General features: G+C 41.3%; 1 protein-coding gene and 1 long non-coding RNA gene across 3 annotated transcripts in view; one reads left to right on the top strand and one right to left on the bottom strand.

The window, feature by feature from the left end:
- Positions 1-21,830, top strand: part of PLPP1 (phospholipid phosphatase 1) — a 91,787-nt gene that overhangs the window by 64,108 nt on the left and 5,849 nt on the right. For both annotated transcript variants that reach the window (XM_081881666.1, XM_081881665.1), the window contains exon 4: positions 9,000-9,057. In XM_081881666.1, the coding sequence (XP_081737792.1) occupies positions 9,000-9,057 (58 nt within the window). The remainder of the gene's footprint in view (positions 1-8,999; positions 9,058-21,830) is intronic.
- On the bottom strand, positions 10,418-12,455 carry LOC309352923. The gene is made up of 2 exons (XR_014161484.1): positions 11,761-12,455; positions 10,418-11,730 (listed from the first exon to the last, which is right to left on the bottom strand). It is a non-coding gene; the product is annotated as an uncharacterized lncRNA (long non-coding RNA).

The following is a 21,830-nucleotide window of genomic DNA, read 5'->3' on the forward strand; positions in this document are numbered from 1 at the left end:
GGGTTTGACAAGTAGGAAAAAATAGCAGGAATGGAATGCGCTCTCTCTCTCTCTCTCTCTCTCTCTCTGTGTGTGTGTGTGTGTGTGTGTGTGTGTGTGTGTAAAATCTTCTCCTGAGTCTTATACACCTGAATAACTCAAAATGTAATTCTGGAGGTTTTCAGAAAAAGAAGCTGGGGTATGGCTAGGGCCCTATCAAACTAGGCAGCCAGGGAGTCCTTTGGAGCCAGGGAACTGAGCTGTGCTGGGAAGCCTGGGTGGGGGCCAGCATTCAGCAGGCAGCTGGAGTCAGCCAGGAGTTTCATTGCTCAGCCATGTTCTCTCTGGCTCTGCTCCCTGGCCTGATTGCCAATCTCTGCAATGACCTTTGCTCGTGTGCTGCTTACACGCCAGTGTGTGCTAATGCTGCAGTTTGGTTTCCAGCTTGGAACCACTTGTGCTGCCTGCACGAAATGCCTCTGCTACTTCATTGTTTAAGAGGGATGATCTTGTCCAGCCTCCTTGAACTGCACAAGAGATTAACTCTCCTTTTGGTTTAAATCCAAGTCTCTTCTAGGGGAAAATGTGTTTGATTATCCATCTCTTCATCGAGTTAGGAAAATGTCCTTTTCCATTAAGTCTCTTGCCTCATTTTGGCTAGTTTGACTATTCTTAGGTCTCGCCTAATCCCCTCCCCCCTCCAAATCATTCAAAGCTGTCTTCCTTGCTTTTAATTCCAACTAATGTTACTTTTAGTAATTACTTATGGGTTAAAACTCCATTTACAAAAAACAGTTTGAGATTATTTAAATTAAAGCTGAACTCTAACAATTTGCAAACTGACTGATTATAGATAGATAGATAGATAGATGCTTCTGTGTGTGTGTGTGTGTGTGTGTGTGTGTGTGTGTGTGTGTGTGATGCTTCTACCTATGTGTATTATTGCTGTTGCTGCTGTCCCACCTTTTAAATCTAAATTTCAGCTTAAATTCATTAGGATGTTTTTATTTATTTAGGGTGATTAATGTTAAACTGACTGTTCCAGTTTTAAACATGGACAAAATGTACATACTCAAAATAAAATTAACATGTAGTTGCATATATGGAAAAATTGCTCCAAAGGGAGGCTTTGCTACTTCAGACAAGTTACAATTAAAGCATCCCCCCACTTTTTGTTTTGTTTTCTAGAATGCATTTTTGAAGTTGGCTGTAGAGTAATGATACATTTCCTTATACACTTCCCCTAATTTAATTGTCGTCACCCAGATATTTATTTTTCCAGCTTTGTTCAACAATGTATCTACCTCACTTGAGGTCTTATTTATTTATTTAATAATATATCAAATTTAAAAATAACCTACTTTTCTAAACATGTTATATATAACTCAATATACTTCCCAATTTAAAAACTTGATAAAAGGAAACACAGTGCAACTTTAAAAGATTATTATTTTCAACTAACAGAAGAGTAAATTTCTCTCCTCTAATAGTATTCCAGCTGGGTATGTGAATATATAGCACTCTTCATAGTGGCAATACATCCTGTGCAACATATTTAAAAACAACAACATATTTTCAAAAGATGAAAGAATTAAAAAGGACACAGATTTCTAAGATGCATAAAGATTTGCTAACTTATTTAATTTTATTATTTTTTTCTTTCCTTTTATATTGTTCAATAGAACCATTTAAGACTTAGAAAGACTGAAATTGTTTTGAATATCGTGTACTGTCAATCCATCAATTCAAAAGCAAACCTTGTGCAGTAGGTTAAGTTAAGAATCAATGACCGGCCCAAGGTCACCCAGTGAGCTTCATAACTGGGTGGGGACTGGAACCCTGGTCCCCCAGTTCTTAGTCCAGCACTTGAACCACCCACTGCACTGGCTGTCTTGGATTACTTTATTTAAAGCAAACTGCTACTTTGAGTTCTCCACATTGTCTGTGACTTTAGTAGTGGTCTTGAATGAGAGTGATATCCATGCTGACATTTTCTCAGAAATTGTAACAGAAATCTTGGCTCCTACCAGCAGGAATTGCTGAACGCCCACTCTCCTATAATATGCCAAAGTTCCACTTGAACTTGTGGAATGGTTTCAACCAGCACCTTGCAGATCTGATTTATGGTTGAATTTTGTGTATGGGAGTCTTTGAGGTGAGCGATGCATATTCATATATACCATGGGTGGAAGTTAGTATCGTTTGTGCAGGATACAATTTCACGGCCTACAATAGAAGGGAGCTCTGTCTTTCTCATCAAATGAACCCTGCAAAGGTTTTGCTATTGAGGTAATACATCTCTGTATTTTGGAAACTATTTTCAGGCGCAAGCCAGGATAGGGATAGAGTTTCTCTTTATACAGAGCACTGAAATAAGATCTTCAGATGTTTTCAAATTTGCTGTCTTTGAGTTGGAGAACAGAAAACATCGCTTCAGTTTTTAGGTTATATATGTTCAAAAGCAAAACAATCTGAGTAGTGGGAGGCTTGATTAATTGGCTTCTTTGCATTTAGTGCAATTGAGGCAGTACTTGGCAATCAAGCATAAAAATGGAGTTTACAATCCTGATCCAGCCTGACAGACTCTTAATTGCAGCGTGCATCAAAAAGTTTCTCCAGAGATAGCTCTGCAGAGTTGTTTAACCAGGTGTTTGGGTCAGTTTTGACTAGGAAGATGAATTGGTGGGTAGCTCATAACATTTTGCAAATATTTCAATTTGATAAAGGGTTTGCCTGTAACTTCAGAGGACTTGCTGCATAGGAAATGGTGCCTTCAGAAGCATGAAGGGTGGTTTTCTTCCAGCTCTTCTGGAATCGCAAATGACAGGAATGGAACGCAAGTTTTTGAAACTGATGTTTTTAATAGAGGAGAACTCATATTGGTTACAGGAAGCAGCCAGTGCTGTATACCTGTTGCTTTGAGGCCCAAGTAAGAAATTTTGAATGATCACCAGTAACATTCCCATTGAGGGTGGCAATATTGTCAAAGTCAATTCTGAATAATAGAATCATAGAATTGTGGAGTTGGAAAGGACACTGAGGATCATCCAGTCTAAATGCTTTCCCCCCCTGCCCAATTTCAGTTGCTGGATTGCATTTCCTAAAACTGAAAAGACATTGCAATGGTCATTAGTGTGACATGGAATGTTGTGATGCCCTATATATCGTAGACGGCTTTTAAGGAATAATAGGCCATTTGCCAGTGTCTGCTGAAGGCAGGAGTGCTGGGATAGATAGATTGTGGGCTGATCCATCAGATATGGTCATTACTCAGAGCAAGCTGTTGTTTAATGCTGGCTCTTTAAAACAGAAACAGAAAAATGCTCACTTAAGTCAGCTTTCTGAAATAATGCTTTGGGGGGGGGGGTTGGAATCCATACTTTGTGTCTTCCGTTAGCTTGGATTGTGGTTATAGTTCTGGGGTTAGAACTACAGGCTTGCTCTAATATTCATGTAGTAGATTTCTTATGAGCAAAAGCACTCTTTAATCTATCATGCACATGCTCAGAGGTGCTCTTTGTAGCAGAAATGTCATTTTAAAATAGATTCCACATGAGCTGTGGTTCAAATGTAAACCTTGGAAAGAGTACAAACTTCTCATATTTAGTAGTCCCATTGTTGATAAGCCACAGTACTTCCGTTTTATTTTAGCAGCTAATGGCAGTTGTGCCAAAATGAGTGCATGATGTACACTGAATTATAAACCCCTTGGGTTCTTAAAAATACCAATTAATCTTACTTTTACTGGGAAAATGTGAAAATAGCTTTATGCTTAGCAGGTTAGCACATTACTGAGAAAATTAGCATTTGCAGTCCAGCAGACCCCTGGCAACCAGCTGAACACAGCTTCTGGATGTGGTTGACAGAGGAATCTTAAGGGGAATCCCACTGATGGGCATTTGTAGGAGCTCCATACTGCTGAAGCAAAATGTTCTGAAATGCTGTGACCAAATACTTAAACTGTGCTTAAACAGTCCATGTTGCATATAAACAGTCCCATTAATGCAATCTGTAAGTTTTGTAAGAATTCTGTCTTCTGGATCCAGTTACCTATATTCTTCCTTTTCTCATTGAGGGCAGTGGCGTAGCGTGGGTTGTCAGCACCCGGGGCAAGGCAAGTAATTTGCACCCCCTAACCCGTGGATTTGCACTCCCAAACGCGTGGATTTGCGCCCCCTAACCCCCAGATGTTGCGCCCGGTGCGGCCAGCCCCCCCTGCACCCCCCACGCTACGCCACTGATTGAGGGTGAGGTGGGGAACTCTGTTAGAAAGCTATTTATGGAAAGAAAACAAACTCCGTTGGCCATGTTTGCATAGGACATTAAACCAGACTTTCTGCTTTGTTATGATTTATTGAGAACAAGGAGCATGCAAGTACAATTGTTCCCACTTCACTCCTCCCTTAACGTGAGGAGCAGAAACAAACCAGGATGCATGGGCTTCATGTTACCTCCTAACCAGGGATTGTATTTTGTTGTTCCCTAACAAGCTACGATCAGCAACACAAGTACAAACCATTGCTCCACGTTGGCTAGCAATCTTGACTTGCTAGGGAGAAACAAACCATGATCCTGGTTCAGATGTAACTTCCTGGGATTTTTGATTGTTTGCTTGTTTTGCTCAAGGGAAGATCATTGCTTGATGTCAGTAAACTATGATAAGCCAGAAAGGCTGACTTCTCATTTATGTTTGATATGACCATTGTGTTCTAACCTTTGCTTCATTGTAGTCTCTGTGTCCTTGGAAAAGTCATTTCTGCATTAAGACACAGAGGAGGATGGGAAGTCTATTTTCCACCCCAGAAAAGAATTGGCAATGTTTTCTCTTGTATCATGTATTGCTCTGATAAAAGTCACTACATCTGGAGATAGTGGGTGATTAGCTTGTTTTCTCTTAATGGATCTTAGAATACAGTTATAGACAAACACTTTTTTTTTTGTACACAAACAGCAATTGCAAATCTTGAACTCGCTGTGATACTCTGGTTATTTACAAATGTAAGTCAATACACAGAACATGAATTGAGAGTGGTTGCTATAGCTCTTCTCAGGAATCTGCACTTGTACTTTGAGCATAAGATGGCCTGTCCTAATGATTTAAGAAGAGAATATGCTGTGCAGTTTGTTCTTTTTAAGAATGCATAACTATTTAAATCATGTTGTGACTCTGAAAACCTGAAGAATAAGAAACACACATCTTTCATGTTTGGCTTCCAATAAGTTGCAGAGTAAGTTGCAGAGATAGTCTGTCTCAACATAAGGACAACAATAATCCCAAGAGGCATAGTAAGCAGTGAACGAAACAATAGTTGTGTTGGTTAAGTTTCAGGAAGGATTACGGTTTGGCCTGTATGTTATGGCAGCTGATGCCCACTAGATCTGGTGGGGCCACTAAGAGGTCACAGGGTTGTGGCCAAGTTCTGGTCTCCCCCCCCCCCCAACACCCTCCCTTGCAAAGATGCTATAGTAGACATTTAAGCAGAGCTATTTTACAAACAGTCAACACCTTACTAAACTGGAAATAAATGTTTTATTTTGGTTCAGAAGGGGTCCCTGCTGCCACAACTGCATCTCTGCTGGGATTAAAAAAAAACCAAGGTTCTTTTTCGCCTGTTCTGGTTGTTTTCCTATCCTACTCCTTTGCAAAGAAATAGTGGACACTTAAACATTGCAATTCTGTGACTACTTAGCACTAAGGGTCTGTCTTCAGAAGGAGTCCTTGCTTTCACAATTTGTAGTGTGTATTCATGCCACAATAACTGTACATTACTCAGAGGGTAAGGCCCTCTGAATTCCATGGGGATTCAGTCCCCCCTGGTAAGTATATACAGGATTGCAGCCCTAATGAGTTAATCTTAAAGGTACCACACAGGACTGGTAATAAGGCTATGGAATAAAATCCAGGAATATTAAGTGGACTAGGAACTGGTACTAGCAGTGAGGGTTATCAATTGAAGTTGGAACATTCAGGATAAAAGGAAGTACTTATTCACACAGTAAATGGACTTTGCTATTATAAGGATGTAGAAATGGTTGACAATTTAGATTGCTTTAAAAGTGGATTAGACAAGATCATGATGAGATGGCCATCATTAGCTGCTTATCATCAGTATCAGAGGCAGCATGCTTCTGAATACCAGTTTCTGGGGATCATGAGTTGGAGATTACTGGATAGCTCATTTGGTTAGAGTGTGGTGCTGATAACTCCCATGGTTGCAGGTTCGATCCCCATAGGGGACAGCTGCATACTGCTGCAGGAAGTTGGACTAGGGTCCCTTCCAATTCTATGATTCTATTAAAAACTGTTTTTCACATGCCCTACCTATGGACTTCTCATATACATCTGTTTGGCTACCGTGACATGGAATGTTCATTTGTGGCAAACGTAGATTTATTGCAGCATAATATGACAGGTGGTCACTTGCTCACCTGCCCCATCTCACTATTCTGGAAACAGCTTGGAAGATCCACCAAAAATGTTTCCAGTGTTGTTCCATCTGTTCCAGCCCTCTCACTTTCATGCCCTTTCTCCCTGCTCTGGATTCAACCTCTGCTCTCTTCTAATTGTGTGAAATGTGAGTTTGTAGTAACAGGCTTACTACATAACATAATTATGTTATGCTTAACATAATTGGGTCACATTATTACTATGTGGAATGTAAAGCTGTCAAACTCAGGTTATTTAAACAGAAAGCACGTGACATTTATGAAATGTCTGCAGAGCTTCTTTAGGGGATACAGAGCTTTACAGTAAAAACGGACATACCCCAGAACTACAAAATCCAGTGTGCAGACTATGTCAAGGTATTAAAATCCTAACTTCCCACTGTCTTGATGGTGCTTTTCAGATGGATCCCATTAGATGCTTTTCAACATGTATATGTGCACGGGAAGAATCCATGCTAGATTATTTCCTGCTTAGTGGCCCCACAAATAGGTTTTGGTGCAAGTCATCCTTGTGTTAGAGGCTCTTTCACAGCCCTAAATAGCTTATTCTAAAAAGAAGTGTCAACATTAGACTTAATGAGCCAGAGTGAGAAGTCAAAATAAAATATGCACTCTTGGTTTGTATTATCTGACTTGTTGAAATAAACCCTTCCAAGAGAAAAATATGTGAAGCCAGTTGTCATGAAACAATAATATACATCCTGACAGCTCTGGAGGCCTGATGTATGGCTGCTACTGGGATGATTTAAGTCTTTTAAGAATGTGATGAAGGAGAGGGGAGAGAGACAATAAAGTAAGGGCTTGATGTTTCCACCAGTGGGGTACTTTCACTTTGGGGAATGCTTATTTATCCAGTGGTGGGGTTGGGGACTGGTGGGTGGGAAAGGTGGTAGGGTGGAGACCAAGGGAGTTTACGCTCACCAGCACTGGAGAGGAGTCTGGAACGAACGTTCAGGCTCTTGGCTGGCAGGGGAGACGGAATGTTCCGAGTCAGAGCTGCTTTTGGAAGAAGGGGGTTAGCTGCCTGCAAAGGAATGTTTAGCAGGCCTTTCTATTGTCTGTTTCTCCATCCCTCTGCCTCTCTCTGTTTAATGTATTAAAACTGTGGGGCAGGAGGAGGGAAAAGAGAAAACAAATGTGTGTGCAGCTGACAGGTTAATAAGTGACAGATACTATTTCCAGCTGGGATCTGGATGGCGTAGTAGGTAACTTTTGCTGAAGCTGCACCGAGGGATATCGTTTTGGTCATAGTAGTCTGTGTGCCGGGACGAGCGTGATGTGTTTGTGATATGAATAAACTGAAGCACAAACACGGGAGCCCCTATAATGTAGTCAACACATGGATATTTATAAAGCAGAATGCTGTTTCTCAGTCGTGGCAAACTTGTATCCAAGAGCAGAAAACTAATCATGATAGTCCCCAATTTTAGGGTTAGCTCTGTCGTGAATTTTCCTAGGCAAGTTGTTTGCCTTCTGCCAATCCCACCCCACCCCTCCACCAGTATTGCAAGGATAGTAAGACCAAGCCTTACCACTGAGGTGGGGAACCTCCAGACCACAGGTCCAGTCTGGCCAGCCAGGGGTCGCAATTTCTCCCATCAGGCTACTCCTAGGAAACCACACCCACCTGCTCCACACCTTAGGTCATATGTGGCATCATGTGCTGCGCAGGTACTAACATGGCTTCAAAGGAAAAATTGGAAGCTTTAAATTGATATTTTCATGTTACAGGAACCATACTTTGGAGCTCCCAGGTGGGCACATTCACTGAACTGTTTTCTGTGCCTGCTAAAAACATTTCCACCCAGCCTTTCTAAAAGCCTACTCAGATGTGTAAAATATTTCCATGTGTTTTTAATCTGCCATTAATTTTAATTATTTCTTCAATGCTTTATCAGTGTTTCTCAAACTTGGGTTCCCAGGTGTTGTTGGACTACAACTCCTATCATCCCTAGCTAGCAGCACCTAGTGGTCAGGGATGATGAGTCCAACAACACCTGGGGACCCAAGATTGAGAAATGACTGCTTTAAATAGTTGTTTTTATTGATAACCTGATTGTGTCATTCTTTTTGGAAATTGACTTGAGGTGTTTTGTTTTAAACAGTCAAACAGTATATACATTTTAGGGGGAGGAAGTAAGAGTGAGTTTCCGACTATTCCTTTGCTGGAGAGTGGCACACTCCCACTGCCCACCAGTTTATCCTAACGGGCATTGAGAGCATGTCTTGCTCTAGGATCAGGAAAGGGCTTGCATTGAAACCCCTTTTAAAATGGTTCCTCAGTTGATGCAACAGGCAGAGAAATCATTAAACCATCATCCATTACCCTCAGCAATTTTCAAGTGGTCTGTTGGGGGCGGGGGGGGGGGGAGTTTGGGAATCACTGGTGCAGACATACTGAGCTTGATGTACTAGTGCCCTAACTCAGTATAAAGGAGCTTCCTGTGTGAGCTTTGCTGAAGCTTTATTTTGCAAATCAAAGGTGAACTTTGTTATACAATTGCAGTGTGTCAAAATCTTAATGATGTATGTATAAATTGTAATAAGTATGTGGGCATTCTCTTGTTTTTCAGACTGTCGTTTTACTCTGGACATTCTTCGTTTTCCATGTATTGCTTGCTCTTCCTAGCAGTAAGTATACTTTTTAGCAGCCAGTTATGATGGGTTGGTTTTTTTGTTTTGCTTAAAAAATCTGTTTATGTTGCATAGCATGAAGCTAAAACATTTGCTGCATCAGCATTTCATTTGGGCTGTTTGTGCAGAGGAAGCATTAAAATGAAAAAGACTGGGGTGGGGTGGATGTTTGCTCTGAGATCTTTTCACTTGACGGTTGGAATATTTGACCACTGCATGTTAGGTAGGCTTTTCCCTAAATTGTCCAGGGAGTCTTTGTGTGAAGGCCAGTTCAAGCTTTTTTTTTGCTACCCTAGGTGGAAGTCTCGGAAAGTGCATCCCAGGACCACCTGTGACATTACAGAGGGTACCAGGACGCTTTCAGTTAGTGTCAGCTATCAGCCACACCAGCAGTGATTCAAGACCCGGGACTAATGCACAGCTTCTGATATGGAAGGCACCTTTGAAGTGTGACACCCTAGGCAGCTGTCTACTCTGCCTGTCTGGCTGAGCCTATCCTGAAAAGTGAGCAGCTCATAAAATGCAGCAGCCACCATTTACCTGAAGCTTAGGCACTTCAATAAGCAGCATGGCCAGGCTCACTTTGCAGGGGGACAGTCTCTTTTTCCCTTTCTACCTCTGGCAAACTAAGCTTGTCAGAAGCAGTAAGGACTCCCTCTAACTGATAGTCCTAGGCATTCTTTTTGTAACTTCATGCTTTGCTCTGGGGGATTGTGGTAGGCTTAGCATGAGGCAGGAATGTGATGCAGATGATGGTCTATCCAGCGCAACCAGTCTCTACTTTAAGCAAACAAAGCAAGGAAGGAAGCAGGGGATGGGAATCCACCCATCAAATGTTTTACAGGCTTCAGCAACATAAATACTAATTTATGAATGCCATCCAATCTTGATAAGCTACATTTTAGCTGTTTGTTGCTCTTTGTTTTTGGCCAGGAGAGAAGTAACTACTGTACCAAAGCAGATGGGACAATCTAGTCAAAATGGAGACTTTAGCTTTATGTCTGTGTATTTAAGCAAACAAAACGAATACAAAAAATGTCCACACTTTTTCTGTGGGGTGTGTAGGAATGAATATTGCAAGTTATTCCCAGCATGGCTCTGTGGACATGTAGATATCAGAACCTGAAAAACTAAAACTGTTAAAAGCAGTGCTTTAAAATTTTGCGTAGAAATGTTTCTTGCTGTAGGATTGTTCTCAGGAGGAAAATATTTGTGTTTTTTTAAGAGCACTTAATTTGCAGTGTTTGTTTTATTATTTCTCTGAAGCATTTCAAAGCTGCTTCAACTCCCAACAGAATGACAAGCCTGATCATCTAGCCTGTAGTGACATTAATAAAAATACCTCCTTTTTGGGGGGGGTTGGGAGCCATAGTTAAGCATTGACTGATTCTTTCCTGAAATCAGACCTCTTATTTTTGTTGTTGTTCTTGGAGCCTATAAATTGTAGGCTTCCAAGTCAACCTTCTTTACAGTATATGGAATAAAATTATCCAGTCATGGACAGTGGCAGTACTACTGACAGTGGTGTCTTAAAAGTCTCTGCTGGGTCTGACCAATTTGAGCTGTGCTATAGAACTGTCCTGTGTCCAGCTGCTCTGCCTGGCAGCTGCAGGGAAATTTTCTGGCACTGCTACTGAAAAATCCATCAGCTGGAGATATTTGGTACTGAAACAAGAGCCTTATGCGTGCAACGCATGTGCTCCAACACTGTCATTTCAATGCAAAGAACATTGATGCTTCAAATGCTTATATCTATCCAAGGGTGTATTAATTATTATTTAGTCTTGGAAAGTTGAGGAGTCAGCCCAAAATCAGAGGGATGAGGGACTCTCATTATCAATTTTGCATGGCAAAGTGAACAGACTTCACACTTTTAGGTGACTTTGGTGTGCTGAGCTAGTCTTGCGAATGCCTCCATGCATGCCCAGATCACAACTAGCCACCTAAAACATTCTACAGAAAAATAGGTTGAATTGAGATGTACTAAGCTGTGTGTGGTATGTGCTGGACAATTTTGAAGACTGGTTTAGTTGTTCAGCATAACAGACAAGTCTTATCTTAGGTTGCCCTTGGCACATTGGCAGGGGAAATGCTACCTTTACAAGCAGACCAATCTAATCCTTGACATCTTTATCATGTATTCTAGTGATGGGTGTAGTAAATGGGTCTCTCCTACCCCACGAGTATTAACCAGGATGAGCTAAAGAGAGCCTTGAGAATTTATATGGAACTTCTCCCTGTTTGGAATGCTCTCAATCCTTAATGAGTTAGTGCCTATGTCTTGTGCAATAAGAAAGGGCTTACCCCAAGGCTGGTTATGCCTATTATTGCAATTTGCCGCTTACAAGATACAATGTGATCATCTTTCCCTCTACGTCTCTACGTAGACATTTCACGGCTCCTAACTTTTCCATGCGGCAACACAGAGTTCTGCCAGTGGCCCCATGTCAAGTCTTATGCATCTGATAACCTCCCCCCAAAAAAACGTACTTTCTGACCAGCTTCAACTTGCCATTTGCATGCTTGACTCCAGCTGCAGTTGTGTGCTGCTCGTGACTCCCCAGTTCCTAACATGTGGCATTACTCACAGCCTGGGTTAATCATAACCAGACGCCTGAAATTTCAGCCTCCCGAGGGCTGGAGGAATCTGACTTATGTTAGTGTGACTGACTGAACACACACACACACACACACACACACACACACACACACACACACACACACACACACACGAAAACAAAACCCAACCAAAAAGGCTATGACAGTACAGCCACCACATTGGCAGCTAGATTACAGCTCTGCCAGGATGACTGGAGGAACCAATAGAGTTTCCCCAGACTCTCCTCAGCCCATTGCCATTCGCTTCAAACTATACCCCTTAACTTCTTCCAGATTGCAATAAGTTGCAGCTTCTTTTCTGTGGGATTGTCTGCTCTGGCCTTCAGGTGGATCCCACAGTTTGTCAGTTACTTAAATCAGCTTGCTGAACCACAAGCCCAGGATTGTAACGGCCACAGTCTGTGTCAGAGTGTTAATTCCTTTTGCCCCTCCCTTTCCAGTAACACAGATGCTGCTGTAACAGGCAATTTAGATTTGAATTGTGGTCTTAGAAAAGCATTTAAGACCTTTTTTTTTACACCTGGAGGTGGTCATTAGGGTGATGGATTTTGACAGCAACAGTGGGGACACACCCACACATCTCCCTTGCATGTTTGCTTACTTACTGTACTTCTACTCATTAGAAATATTTGGAGATGTGTCAGTTGAGCTGAAGAAGTTTCATTTTCTGTAGTGTCCCCTTTTCAAGGGAGGTGACATGCTAGGATAAATGTGCTCACAACTAGGAGTAATCTTTGTCTGGAGAGGCTGAGCTGTTTAAGCCTCTGCTCTTGAGTCCCTTCAGAGTTATTTATGTGTGACCAAGCAACGCCACAGCTTGCTTAGCTGATGTACTTGTGTGTTTCTGTTAATTCATACGTTTTCTAAAATGCTTTGGATGTTCACACTAGGAAAAAGATAAGAGTGGAGTACTCCCTCCCTTAATTAATCAGTTAATTCAGTTGAGACTTGTAACCTTAATAATATATTGTGTGTGCAAATATCCATGGCTAGCAATATCCATAGCTCCAGTATTGTGGTTTCAGCAGTGAGTGTACCCATCTGTCAGTTTTCACATACACACATGTCACTCACTACTAACATTCCTGCTTTGCAGGGGGTTGGACTAGATGGCTCTTGGAGTCCCTTCCAACTCTACAATTCTTTGATTCTATGATTCTAACAAAATTTGCTTGCTTTCTACATTAAAGTGACATTTTTGTAGCAACGTAGTCGTTTGCAAAGTAATCCTTGGGAAGCGGGCCGTGGGGGGGAGGAGGGACAGAGGGAACTCAGACCAACCCTCTCCTTTTCAACTCCCATAGGGTTTGGACTTGAGTCATTTTGAAAGAGTATGCTCTTGCACAGCTCTCAGCCAGGTCAATCTGTTTGGCAGACCGGTGAGGAGCTAAGTGGCAAAGTGAGGGAACCAGCAAAGACGCTTATGGGCTGGTTTTTATTTTGGCTATTGAATGTTCGCAGATATTCTTTTATCAGTTATCTGGAAAGAATTTTTAAAATCGCATGCTAGCATGCCTTGAGAATACTGAAGGCTGACAACTAATGAGTGAAGGTTGCTTTAACGGAGTGAGCTAATGATAGTCCATTTCCCTCCCCTTTGCTTCCTTACAGGGCACAACTGGCTGACAGCAAGGGGTTGCATCTATTTAGAGAGAACTGAATGAAGGGAATGATTCATGTTTATTCCCTTGTGAACAGTTGAGAGAATGTAGTCTATTCTTTGACTGGTATAATGGGGGCAACAACTGAAGAATAAAATGCAAAATTGACCTTAAAAAAAAAAATTTTTTTTTAAATCTAATTTCTGAAGAAACGCTTTTAAAGGCGAAACATTAGCAAGATTTTAAGGTAAATAAAGTTGGTTTTATGATGTGGATTTTGATCCCTTCCCCGTTCTTGTTTGGAATCTAACTTCTGGTTAGCTGGGCAGCTGCCCTGAATCTTACTGACTCAGGAGTGGAAAGATTTACTTGACGTGGAAATTGGACTTGTCCTTTGCCTATGAAAATGCAGCTGTTGTCGTGTTTTTTAGCATTTGCGTTTATTGCGTTTATTGAAAATGGCCTATCCCTCCCCCAACCCAGCCAAAGCGCGGAAAAATAAAAATCCTATATAGAGGTGATTCATGACTTGGTGTCCTTGTAGGGGTATCCCAGGAGACAGGGCTACATGGTCTTGTATAGTTTATGAAGAAGGTAGCAGTCAGCAAATAAACTGTACCTGGAATACGAGACTCATGTTGGACCAAATACGTTCATAGGCAGTTGTCTGCATATAAGCTGTTTGCTGGGTTTTGGAGCAGATATTTACATGGGGCTTAACCGTAATCTGTGCCGTTTGCATTGTGTTGACATGATCCCTTTGCTACAGAATTGCTTACAATTTAAACTTGTTGCCTAGCAATTTAAATAAATACTCCTATTACACACCCAATGGATACTATATGGCAGCATGTTATCAGGAAGGTTGGTAGATAACCCTGTTTAATCATTGAGATTGTTTATATATATGTCTTAAGATAAGCAAAACAACATTGCTCTGAGCTGCCATGAACCCTTAACTTACAAATAAAGCAATAAGAGAAAGGGGAGGGGATTCAGATCTCCCAGCTGCCCATGGAAGCAGCCAGTAAGACAGAGCAAATGTGTTGCTGTCCCATGTCTTGCCAGGGTCTTGAAGATTTGGGGCATACATGCACCTTTTAGTCCAAAGGTTGCTATGCCATATTTTGTAGCTAGTCTTAACATACATACTGATGAAGTAATTTGCAGTATGTCAGCGGCCTGGGTGGGGGAACTGGGGAGAAGAAAAAAAGAACCCATTATCCATACTTATCCACCCAAACCTCCCTCTTTTGACTGACTGGCAGCAATTCATGCTCTCCATAAGTAAGCTGGTAAATAGCTGTTTGCAAGCCAGGTTCGATCTTTTTTTCAGACAGATACATCTGTTCTCTGTTGCTAACGGGACTCTGTAAGCAGATCCTTGAAGTTAATTTGGGAGGTAGCATGGAAGATACATGTTAGAAAAAGGTTGTCACTTTTATGTCCTACTTGCTGAGTACACAGAAGCATCTGGCTGGCTGATGCTGGCAATAGAATGTTGAACCAGGTAGGCCTTCAGTCTGACCCAGCAAAACATTTGTGGGTGGGGGTTGATCCATCATTTGGGCCTAATGAGCAGTGCTAATGCTTCAACAATGCATGTTTTCTCTAAACTGAGGTCCTTTCCTGTCAACCACGTACACAAGACGTGAGCTGAAATCTTTGGGGAGCATAAAACCAGCCAAAGTCTTTGGGATTATATGCCCTGATGGAGACTCCCTTTCCACTGTATTACTTTATTTATTTCATAAAATTTACATACTACTTGATTGTAAAAAAAAACAAAACCCACCTCAGAGCAGTTGGCTAATTGGAAGCAAGACAGGCCTACATTGTGCCTCCAGTCAATTAAGTTTAATTTCCCAGTATCTGTTAAATGGGATGCTGGGTCCTTGTGCTCTTTCTTTGTTACTCCTCCACCAAATAGTTGCTGTAGACACATGCAGGTGTAATTTCATGGGATTGCTAGGAGAAATCCCCTGGGATTTCCATTTGTGGCTTTCTGAGTTCCTTAGAGGAAGAGGAAGACTGTACTTGGAGCATACAATAAAGAGCAACCAGATTTCTGTATCAGAAATAGCCTGTGAGTTGGTTAGGGTTGCCATACATCCAGAATTTCCTGGAATACTGCAGTTGGAAGCAGTGTCCAGGCATAATTCGGCAAAATGCCCAGGAAAATCCAGATGTATGGCAACCCATGTGGGCAGTCTCTTTTTTTAAAACAAAAGCTCAACAAGTTTTGTGTCCGTATTTTCACTTTTTTGAAATGTGGCAACCCTAAATTATGCAAATTTACATGCATGGTGAATTTTAATAATTTTATTTTTTTTCTGCACATGGGAGGGGGAAAATAAGCTCTATGTGGCACCAGTGCCTCGTCTCCTGTTGTGTAATGATTCCTACTGGAATATTAGTAAATTTAAAAACTTAGCATTTTTGAACCATGTAGATGAAGTTGTGTGAAGGAGCCCAGTTTGCTCCCCCACCATGGCAGGTAAATCAGTGTTCTTGGAAAGAAGAAGCAGGACTGAGTAGAGAAATCTCTCTTCTCTTCTGAGAGCTAAAAAGGAAGTGTATAAGGTTACACTGTGCAGCTTCTTCCCTTTTTTCACATGCTGCCCACAAACTCAATATAAGTGGGACATGCAACAAAATGCCACAAGCTGCATCGAAAGTGGCATTTCTCCTCACTGTTCCCAGTATATTGGAGAGAAACAGAGGTCAAGCATTTGCTGATATGAGCTGTTAGTGGATTTGATCTGCACAAGAGGCAAATGACATTTTTGATATAGGATCTTTAATTTAATCCACACATTAGTTGGAATTTTACACCTTTATTTGTGGTCTTGTGCTTGTAACATGTGCCAAAATATTAACACGATGTTGGCAATCCAGGCACCCATTGTGTCCCTAGTTAGTGCAGAAAGAAGCCATCTTATTTGCTAATGGGGATTGCTCCCAACCCCAGAACCAGCTCTGGTGGAATTCTATCAATCTTCAATTTAGATATTCGAAGACTCGACAGGTTTGCTATTAACCTGAAGGCATGGGAGTTGCCAAAGGGATAGATGGCCACATCTTTCTAGGTTTCTTTTTCCTTGAATGAAAGAATATATTTCCCCCATCCTGCTCAAAAGTAAGATGTAACAGTAGCTTGTGGGGCATTTTAAACAAAACTGAAAACCACCTCCCCAAGCACAACTTCTCTGAGTAAAATTGAACCGCAAGCAGCTGCTTTTAAGTGTTCCTTTAAAAGAGAGAGATGCAATCATGGCTCTGCCGTGTCATGTCTCTTTTGGCCCTAAGTGAAGCAGAGATCTATATCTATTTCCGTACTGTAATCTTTGTCTAATGGTAATAACCATTACTTATTAGAGCCTATAAACCATGTTTTAGTCTTATTTGAAGTGCTTGAGGAGGCAACTCTGAATAATGATCATTTACTACTTCCACATGCATAAAATATATCACAGTGGTTACGTTCTGTCTAATTGCTGGTTCAAAGCCAATCACTGAGCAACACAAGACCTAATTTTTGCACTGATTTATAAAGAGTACATAAATATTCTAGGTCTTCGTTTTCTGCATGATGGCTTTTTAAAACAGAACAGTACTTGTGTAGGAAAACCATGTACAAATTGTGCATGTAACTGCACATGTAACATTTTTGCTATCCTTTTCTTTGTGTGAGGCACCAGGCAAAAACTTTTTTCTATAGCCAGGCCTTTGGCTGATTGAATATTCTATGGCAGGGGTCAGCAAACTTTTTCAGCAGGGGGCTGGTCCACTGTCCCTCAGACCTTGTGGGGGGCGGACTATATTTTTTTTTGGGGGGTGAACAAATTCCTATGCCCCACAAATAACCCAGAGATGCATTTTAAATAAAAGGACACATTCTAACCATGTAAAAACACGCTGATTCCCGTACTGTCCACGGGCCAGATTCAGAAGGCGATTGGGCCGGATCTAGCCCCTGGGCCTTAGTTTACCTACCCATGTTCTATGGCCTTTTAAACGTGTTTGTGGGAAGGGGGTTATTGGTTTGTGTTTGATTATGTATTTTATGTTCTCATCTTGTATTTTTATGTTGTGATCTGCTTTGTGATCTTCAGATAAAGTGTAGTATACAACTTAATAATAGTAATAATAATCTGTTTTCATGTGTGACTGATGGACAGCGCACGGAAAGCTTTTAAATTTTCCTCGTTTGCACTTTCCCTAGCAGGAAATAGCTTATGATGCTCTCCCATGGTGCCTTAGGAGTCTGCCTTGTTTCAACTTGAAGGCCATAGTTTCCTAGTCACAGGAAGTAGAAGTTCTACTTTATTCTGCATCAGTCAGACATCCTCTGGAGTACTGTATCCAGTTCTGGGCACTGCACTTTAAAAATGGGATATTTCAATTAGGAATAGGTTCAGGAAATGCAACAAAGATATTCAGGGGTGTGGAAATGTTTAAGGAACTGGGCATGTTTTGTCTTGAGAAGGCTATGGGGTGGGGCTGTAGAAGACCCAAAGGGTTATCACATAGAATAGGTGCCCCCGATGGCAGGACTTGATCTAATAGGCTTAAGTCAGGCATGGCCAAACTTGGCCCTCCAGCTGTTTTGGGACTACAATTTCCATCATCCCTGACTACTGGTTCTGTTAGCTAGGGATTATGGGAGTTGTAGTCCTAAAACAGCTAGAGGGCCAGGTTTGGCCATGCCTGGGCTTAAGCTACAGGAGCCGTTCAGTAGTGGAACCAGTTGCCTAGAGGGCTGTTGGGCTGCCCCTCACTCAAGGTCTTCAAGCAGAGGCTGGATAACTATTGTAGTTCTGGGTTTCCTGTGTCAATATAGGATGAACCTATTTTCTTCTGGAATTAGAAGTCTTGGTGCTGGAGGTGGAGAGCTGACCTGTTGCATTATTGTAACTGAAAGCAATTTTGGTGTGCTATTATATCCAGCCCTCTCCCAAAGAACTATGTGGTCTGACAAACACAGCCTCTTCATCTTTGTAGAAAATGCTCTTTAAACTACAGTTTTCTTGCTGTTAATAATTACAAATAAGAAACATAAGGCCACTTTTAATACCGCTTGCAGTCATTTTTGCGGTTTAAGGGAACAGCACCCCACATGTATTTATTTCTACTCAGAGCTGAGGGAATGAAAACTGAATGTTTTCCTTTTCGGGCAAGTTGGGAACCTTTTTTAAACACAGAGCTGTATTCCCTCATGGGAAGCTTTCTGGGGGGCAGAGGCAAAAGTGGGTGGAGCAGTGGTTATTTATTCACTACATTTATCTCTCACCTTTCCTAAATCTGACTACTCTGAGTAAAAGTCAGTTGAATACAATCCATTATAACCTGTCATTGCAGCTATCTTTGATTTTATATAGAGAAGAGTGGGCAGCGGTTGCATACACTGTCTTGGATGGGTGGATCTTGGTCTAAATATTTTAAACTCTTAAAAAAACACGCCTATAAATACCTTTGCAACCCTGCTAGCAGCAGTTTTTGTCTTTTGGGAAAGGATGCAGTTTCTAACATTTTTGGTTCCTTCTTCTTTGGCCAGTCAAATAGCAGTGGCGAGCTTTTATTTTACTTGATTGCCCACATTATAATTTGAATTGCTCTATCTGCACAGCTTCCTAATAAAAGCATTTAGCAATTATGTTAATATTTTATTAGCTGCCCCAAGAGTTACTGTTAAATGTAAGCATATAAATTGTAAAATAAACTAAATAAATATGTCATGTAAATGTAGGATGTTTTATATTAGAGTGAGAGAACAGAGTGTGAAAGACTCACTCACCTGCCCTATAGGTCCCATCATCCTTGACCATTGTTTATGCTGGTTGGGGCTGATGGGAATTGTAGTCCAACAGCCTTTGGTGGGCCATAGGTTTCTACCCTTGTCCTAAAATGAGGTGAAGTGTATGTAACTGACAATGAATACTCATCTTACTCTTCAAAGCAATAGCATGAAGCTCTTACATGCAGCTCTGCACTAAGTGTGTTTCTGGACCTAATTCATGAAGTGGCTTTGCATTATCTTTATCATGCTGCCTGGAGTGCCCCATGAGTTCTTTAGCACACTACAGCCTATATGCAGTGCTACAGCAGCTGCAGTTGGGTATACAGGCTGACAGTGATTGTGTACGCACAATGCCTATTCATTTCAATACCAATTATACTTAAGCAAAATTACCTGCCATGGTTGTCATTGCAAAAGATGTGCTTATGAAATAATAATAATAATAATAATAATAATAATAATAATAATAATAATTATTATTATTATTATTATTATTATTATTATTATTATTATTATACCCCACCCAACTGGCTGGGTTTCCCCAGCCACTCTGGGCAGCTTCCAACAAAATATTAAATACAATAGTCCTTCAGATATAGAAAGCTTCCCTAAAATATATGACCTTTTCAAGTTAAAAAAATATATAAAGGATTAATGGGACTCCAGAGTCGTGGCTGTAAACATCAGGCATGGTCTGACGCACTGTCTCCAGTAGTTCTACTTTTGGTTTGTTTGTAACCCCTATGGTGCTATAGAGAAGGGCCCAAAACCACATTGGATTAATTCTTAAGAAAAGCTTGAAAGCTAAAACATTATCTTGTACACCCCTTAATCTGGGCCCAGTCCCCTACATACATTCATTTTCTCCCCAAAGTTCACACTGAGATCCAGTTTTATAAGCACAGATGATAAATTCCCCCCTTCCCTACCTTCATGTAAGAGACTCATGAGAACATATCTCATCAGTGTTTGTTCAAAATATTTGTATACCACCCTTCATCCTGTAGATTCCATAGATTAGCTTACTTTATTCCTGTACAATCAGACTGGATGAGATGCTAGAAAAATAGGGTCCCTAGCACAGGAGAGAAGGTACTTCCTTTTGTGAATTAGATACATGTAGAGCAAAGGAATCTCTGGAGGCCAAGTCACCAGAATTTGCTGTAAGGCAGGGTTGGGTTGGGTTAGGTCTGTTGAGGGCAGTGGACATAGGTGGAGCCAAAATGGTGCAGGACACCTCCTTTGCTATTGAACACTTCCTCCCTCTAGCTTTCCCCATTTCTTCTCCTTGTCACCCACATGAAATTACTGATTGCCCTCTGTCAGGTTGCATGATGTAGACTGTGACAAAAGAACATTTGGGGAGGGGGAAATAACACTCCCCTCGTCATGGCTGGAAAGAATTACTTGCTTACTACTGTTCCTCTTGTGATCAGATCTTCTAGAGAATACTCCCAAAATCCATTTGACTGCAACCTCTGCTTGCTGCAACATTTGTAAATGCCTTTCCAAAAGCAGTTCATTCTCTGCTTCCACTTGGGTCTGTGGCTTCTTCTAAAAGGTGGTGCATGTGGGAGAAGTGGAGCATTTCACCAGAGAGTGGGAGGAACACAGTGCTCAGGATGTATGTGGTGAAGAGGCTGTGTTTTCATTATGAGTGAAAGCTTAACCACATTCTATAAACACATCTCGAAGGGAGCTGTGGGGGTATTCTAATTTAGCAAATTAAAGGCACTTTTAAGCGGAGACCACCAAAGGTAAAAAGCATCTGATACCTAAGGAAACGGCAGCCTTCAGAGAAGGACAAAAATGATAGTGGAGAAATTCAACTGCCATGCTGCTAATTTATGAATGTTCCTCCCTTTGCTCAGGGCCAGGCTGCATGTGACAGGGGCCTTGGCATTTGCATCTCTACGGCAGGCACTGCTGTAGGCACTTTCCACTTGTAGTGATTTGTGTCATCACTTTTCTGCTAGCAGGCTAGAAACGCATCACATTATTACTTCAGTTCGTAAGGCAAGTGCTTCTTAGGCCAGGGGTGGGTGACCTTTTTTAAAGGTGACCTTTTAGGCTCTGCTAGCCAGCATGCAGCAAGTGCCTCAACTTGTGGGACCTTGTTAACTTCACAGGCTGGAGTTTCTCTTTGAAACTGGGATCACTGGGTTCCAGTCCTGTTTGCTACAGCTGCTCTGCCGCTTCCAAGAATTTTCTTGCATCAAAGAGATATGAAAATATATCATTAATTATAGTATTGTACTTATTTTGATGATTCTGGAGTACTGCTTGTATGTACTACATGCCTTGTAATAGCGAGTACATTGTGACTAATACAATCTGTTGTACTTTGCTTGCCATGTAGTCTTTGTATGCTGGCCTGGACCCGGTTTTTCTATTTGTGTCTGTTATACAGCAGGTTCCTTATTTTTGTGCTCAGTTGTCACCCTGGCAACCTCAGATTAGAAGGCCCAATCTTTTTGCAGGCCTACTCTGAAGGAAGCCCCATGGGTTTTAAAGCATTACTGTTGAAGTACACAAATACTTTTTTTAGTATAACAAAGCAATGTAGCTGTTATTTTACTGGAAAGCAAGTTATTTACACATGCCCTACCGGTTTGTTCTGGGACTGTGGGAAAGGCTGCCCTATTCATGTTGGGGCACTTACTACTTGTAGTGGTGTCCATCCTGAAACTTCAGTCTGTTGGTTTAATGAATAGCTTGCCAGGGGGCAGGGAGAGGCAAAACGGGTGACT

The sequence above is a fragment of the Podarcis erhardii genome (genome assembly GCF_964252035.2).
Source record: "Podarcis erhardii genome assembly, chromosome: 11".
Classification (NCBI taxonomy): domain Eukaryota; kingdom Metazoa; phylum Chordata; class Lepidosauria; order Squamata; family Lacertidae; genus Podarcis; species Podarcis erhardii.